At 40.2% G+C, this 5,844-nt stretch overlaps 1 protein-coding gene across 1 annotated transcript in view; it reads right to left on the reverse strand.

The window, feature by feature from the left end:
* Positions 1-5,844, reverse strand: part of ANTXR1 (anthrax toxin receptor 1) — a 241,927-nt gene that overhangs the window by 179,356 nt on the left and 56,727 nt on the right. The window contains exons 4-6 of the mRNA XM_023515283.1: positions 3,874-3,955; positions 3,129-3,162; positions 1,891-1,970 (exon numbers count right to left, since the gene is read on the reverse strand). Coding sequence (XP_023371051.1) covers positions 1,891-1,970; positions 3,129-3,162; positions 3,874-3,955 — 196 coding nt within the window. The remainder of the gene's footprint in view (positions 1-1,890; positions 1,971-3,128; positions 3,163-3,873; positions 3,956-5,844) is intronic.

Here is a 5,844-nt window from a genome sequence, read left to right on the forward strand (position 1 = left end):
GCCTCTAAAATTAAGTATTGAGAGCACAACATAAAATCATGCAGGTTTGACTCAATTTTAATATTTGATTTATTAAAGGCTCTCATATCTCCTTTCCAATGTTTCAAAATAGAAAATAAGAATTGGAAATCTTTGGCTCATACAGTAGGTGCTTAATAAATAATTGATAGTAAACATATAGTAATAGATGAGTATCACTTTGAATTGTGTTTCTTTTCCCCTCCATTAGTATTCAAACCCATTTGTGCCTAACACTGAATTCTAGCAGAAAGACAAACACATGTCTTTGTTATGTTAGAAATATTCTCCATGGCTTTCAGCATAAAACAAACTCTTACCCCACAGTCTAGCCCCAACCTTATCTGCAACAACTCTGTAACTCTTCTCCTCTAACTGGCCTTAATACAGAACTATCAAGAATGGAAAGATTTCATTTTTCATATCTTGAGCTTTATCTTTCTTTTCCAGAAGGCCTCCTGCTATTGGCAATGGTACCCTGAATATTTTTCCAAGTTTGTATGTGCCATACCTAAAATTCCTTTCTACTAACCCCTATTTTAAGACCCTGATACCCATCATTCATTTGTTTTAATTTCAGTTCTTTCCCTTATTAGGGTTTTTACTTTATTTGACTGTTATTTAGGGCCCAAATAAGCCATTCTGCATTCCCATCACATAGTTAGTTTCCAGTTTAGAATGTAGAAACGTATCATTTTCCAAATGCTCGGGCAGTATCTGCCATATTAACTTGTGTGTTTCCCCTTCAAACTAGCGGGAGGAGATGAGAATTAATGTGTTTATCTACATAATTTCCCTACGCCCTTTGCCAGTGGAGCCTTCAAAAAGCTGACCATTATTTCGTGATCACTGTGTTTCACTCACCTCTGTGCCTCTAGTGTCTGGCAAGTTGCCCAGCATATACCAAGGTCTCAGTTAATACTGAATGAATGAATGAACACGTATTTCACACTTGCTCAAGGAGATGGATTTAAATTAGACAGGAGTCAGAGCTTGAAGTGAGTGTAATGCTACCCTTAACTCCTCTGCTGGGGCAGGAACCTCCTTCCCTCACTGCCTGTCTGTCACTACGGTTTCTTTCTACCTTTGCCTGAATGTGCCTTTGTCCCTAAGGAGGCTTCAGTACATGTCTGTAGTTAACTTATTTCCTTTCATGCCAATTATACATACAGCATTATGCCAATTATCCATATAGCTCAAATCTAAAACTAGAAAGAATTTTCTAAGTATTAACAATACTTCTCAATTCTCTTTTTCTAAGTCTCTTTCTAAAAACTGGAATCTTCATTTACAGATTTTTTTAAACTTGCCTGGAGGGGGAGCAAAGAACATAAAGAAAAGGATAAAACATACTTTACAACACATACAACATGGAGAGATTTTAATGAACTTTGCTACCAACTGCTATTCACAGTTGGTTTTTAGAGTGAGAATCTCAGCAATTAATATATTCTAACAATATTGGCTCTTAGAGACTCAAGTAAGAATTTCTCCTCCTCCTGTTGTAGTAGAAAATAGGAGGGAAAACGCAGGAAAAATAACACCACTATTTTGTTTCAAAACCACAGTATTTAAAAACTGCTATAGCAATACAACGCCTTCAATAAAGTCACAGTAGATATTTTTATCCTTCAAAACAGAGTAATAGGCAAAAATTTTGAGAGGGGCCAAAACTTCTATCATGTGTGAGCTATGAAAATTCACTTTAAAAATTGAATTATAATTATTTTTACATATGAAACACTCGTTCATTCAGGGATTTACAAAGAACACCTGTTAGTTTGCCTGCATGGAGAGAGTGCCGCCCAATTCAGAAAGAAGAAACCCCATTTTCCATGTATGTGTTTAAAAACCAGGCAGGTCATCACTTACCTCCCTCTCTGAGTAGAAAAAGAGATCTTCATGGAGTTCACCATCAGTCAAAGCAATGATGACGCTGGCTGTCCTGTATCCTGTTTAACACAACACAGACTGGCTCAGTCCATCCTGCCCCACCCAGGAAAGCTTCCGCTCAGCCCCGAGATTTGATCGCTTAGAAGCCTGCCCACCTGAAGTCAATATTCTAAAAACCAACTGTTCTTTTGGGCCTAGAAGCAACTCCAGTATGAAGAAGAATCTTCCATAGGGACATATAAGGGAAATAGATTTTGCTTCTGGGTTTCTCAGCTTTATCTCAAAAAATGGCCAAATCTGCTGAAATGGTCACTGAACTATTATCTGGGAATAGCTCCAGTGACTCAAGTGTCAAATTCTCACTTGGGCCATTTAGTCACCTGCTATAGTCGACCACATACACCATCCCTTGACCACAGTTTGGCAAAAAGCAATAGTCTGAATGACTTACAAGTTGACTGAAGAATTATAGCAGCCGATAAAACCCACCAGATTCTTTCAGTGATTTTTAGGCTTCTGGTAACAGTGCTCATGTTGATTCGCATTAGTAAGACTTGGGGTTGATATTTGGCTTGTTCTAGTTGCTGCAGTTTAGTGTGAAAAAGGAAGTGGACACCTCTACAGGCCTGGGAGGAAAATCTCCAGTGTAATATTGAATCTCTTTAAAGAGATTTTCCAGATATAAAGAAATGCAATCCACAAAAGAAGCAGTAGAAATACTAGCTAAAATAATTATCATTACTATTCCTGTGTGCTGGACACTCTGATAAGTATATTTTATGCATTTTCTTCATTTAAATGAAGTTTAAACCAAACTGGTGTCTTGATCTTAGTATCAATATCTAGTCACAGTAATGAAGAAGCCTGGCACTCAGAAAAGGACATGAAAATTAAATTTGACATAAAAATCCAAGACTTTACTAACCTATCCAAGTATTTACTAATTTAATGAATTCAACATGCAAAACTGTTCATGGGAATTACAGACTGTGGCCATAATGGGAACTTAATTACTTTTATATAACTTTTCTTGGCACCAACAGGGCTGTGGAATTTGACCTGGCATGTGCCATCTTTCTATGCATTCCTTCTTTGTGACGAAGTGGGACAATATCACATATGTCTTCTGAAACATGGAATTTCTGAGGCACTTTTTCAGAAACAAATGCAGAAAAATGTTAAATAATTCGTAATGGCAATTCACGCTATAGTCTTACCTTGACTGTTTTCATAATAAATCTGCTCACTGGCCTGAAAAACACATGAATGAACCATCAGACATACAACCTCTATTTGGCACTCCAAATACCACAGTGGGCGGTGGGCTCTGGTAGGGGATATGCGCTCAGGGCTCAGTCTTGATTCTTTATGAAATTCACCAGGTTTCACTCATGTAGCAATGAATGATATCCATGTAAAGTTACTCTCACGTTAAATAATATACAGTTCGGCTGTACATGTCTGTAGCCTAGAAGGAATAGACCATACCATAGAACCTAGGTGTGTAGCAGGCAGTATTGTGTACCTACCAACTATAATGGGTGCCTAACGAGTTACTTCTCAAAATGTACCCTTATCATTAAGTGATGTATGACTGCATTGTAAACATGGTTCAGTGTCTCATTTCTCCTACCCTAGCACTTATTTTCCTTAAAGCTGATGGCACCACCCAACATTCACTTTGGGGATGGCAGGGACTTGGGGGTGGCATGATTCATGACTGCTAGCCACGCGTCAGCTAACAAACCCTTCATCAGTGTCAAGAAAGAAAGGAGATTCATTTCTGTAGTTCTTTTGGGTAGAATTCTCAGTGCACAAGCTTATGGGGGAAAAATCTGCACTTTCTTGCCATTGAATGCTATTCAGCCCCCTAATACATGTGCCTCAGCTCCTAAGTCATGTCTATGTTGGTATCTCAATATTACACTTGATATTTGCAATTTAAAACAGTTTTAAAATTACCCTTTCAAATCCTTCATGCATGTAAGTGTCTCCTCCCGGCAGAACTTTTTGGAGCTCTTCTAGGCCTTGACGGATCTGTTCCCTGAAATCCAAAGATATTCTTTTAGTTTTATTAGAACACTTTTTACTTTGCTGTTGATAGATATATAGAGTGGTCATCTCCTCCCCTCTGTGGATACTGCTGTATTGCTCCACAGTCCCTCAGCAACCTAGCACAGGCCAAGTCTCTATATTACATTATAAAGTAGTATATAATGTATGAGATTTCAAGGGTTGAAGGAAAGGACCCTTCTGCAGGAATCTCCATCTACTTGCAAAAGCTTTCCTTCCTCTCAACAGGAACAAAGTTTTCATTCTACATTGTAAATGAGTCTTAAAAGGCAACTGCTCCTGAGGGGACCCACAGCAACCTAGCTGAAGAAGCACATGGCTCATGTGAGCCAGAAAGAGGCAAATGCCAAGAGCCCACGGAAGGTCACCGCGAGGATGTGGGTGGAGGAGGGAGGTGTCCAGAGCAAACTACCATCCGCATAGTTCTGCCAAAGGAAACGGTGCTGTCAGCTTTGAAAATAAAAGCTCTAGAAATGAGTCTACACTTTCTAGGACAACCAAGAGTGTTTTCTGTGGGCGGGTGCCTGTGTTTTCTTACTCTGGTCGTTCAAGGTGAAGGTGAGGGCAGGAAGAAGAAGTGAGATATGGCACTGGGAAGAAGTTGGACTGGCAGTGGGAAACGTGAATGGGTTGGAGCCAAATGGAAGCCTTGCAGACCGTTCTTTCTGGGATGTAAGACGTCCACATTCATGTTCCGGTCTTTTAAATAGCTCCACAGTATGCAGAAACGGGCAAGAAAGGGTAATTTCTCAAAAAACAAATAGCCTTATTCATAAACTGTAAACCTATGAAAGGGTTTGAAATTGCTTTCCTCCCACTGGGGTCTCTTTAGTGGCAGAGGGTGGAGATGAACTATTTAAATTAGCAAAGGAAACTCCTTTTGAGTAGGGGAAGAATCTGTTATTTTTTGAGTATTCGCTATATGCAAGTCACTGCTCAAAGATTTCTGATTTTATCCTCTTTATCCTGGTCTTTATCCAATGACCCCTCGAGGTGTGTATTATTTATTGTCCCCAGAGGACAGGTGAGAAAACTTGAGCTCAAAGAGGTAAGGAGGACAGCAGAGACTTGAGGTCAAATCTGTCTACCTCAAAAAAGGCTTTCTACTCTGCAAAGCAGCCTCCTAGGAGGGAAGAATGTTGGAAAAGTAAAAGTGGGAACTCGCTTCTGTGAAGAGCAACAGCCCCTTCTAATGTGATCTGGGCACTTCCAGCTCTGTCCTGAATACATGGAATGTAATTGATCTGCTTAAGCCTGAAGATGGCTCTTGGGGTAGATACTACTGACACCTCCATTTCACAGATAAGGAAACTGAGTCACAGAGAGGCTACAAGGGACCTCCACTAGGAAGTGGCAGAGGTTGGATTTCATCCCAAGGGCTCTGCTTCCAATCAGTGTGCTAAACTATTTCTTTTTCTCTCTCTTTCTCATCAATGAATGAAACTTATGACCCTTTTTGCCCTGACAACTACTTTGGGGGGGGGTTCTAATTAAATTAACCTTTGTGAAAACTGATGTGATGGGGCAGCCGTGGGTGAGGCTGGATCACCAGGCTGCAGGAGACTTTAAAAGGCAAACTGAAAAATGGTTAGGCTCAGCCTGTCTCTGTTCTGCTGATGCTTCTTAGGTGGACTACTTAAAATCAAGTAACTCACACGCTGGGAAATGTACTGGCTATTGTTGGATTGTCTTCTTGGTGCCCGGATATCACAGCACATGCCCAGTTGCACAAGTCAGAACCTGAAAGCTCTCCCTGAACCATACCTTTACCCTCCTCTCTCCTTCTGCGCCCCCACAGACTCTGTCATCAAATTCTGTTAGTGCTATTCCAAATATATCTGGACGTGGACTGCTCCTCCA

This window comes from Otolemur garnettii, unplaced genomic scaffold, assembly GCF_000181295.1.
Source record: "Otolemur garnettii isolate 467f Iridium unplaced genomic scaffold, OtoGar3 scaffold00068, whole genome shotgun sequence".
Lineage (NCBI taxonomy): Eukaryota > Metazoa > Chordata > Mammalia > Primates > Galagidae > Otolemur > Otolemur garnettii.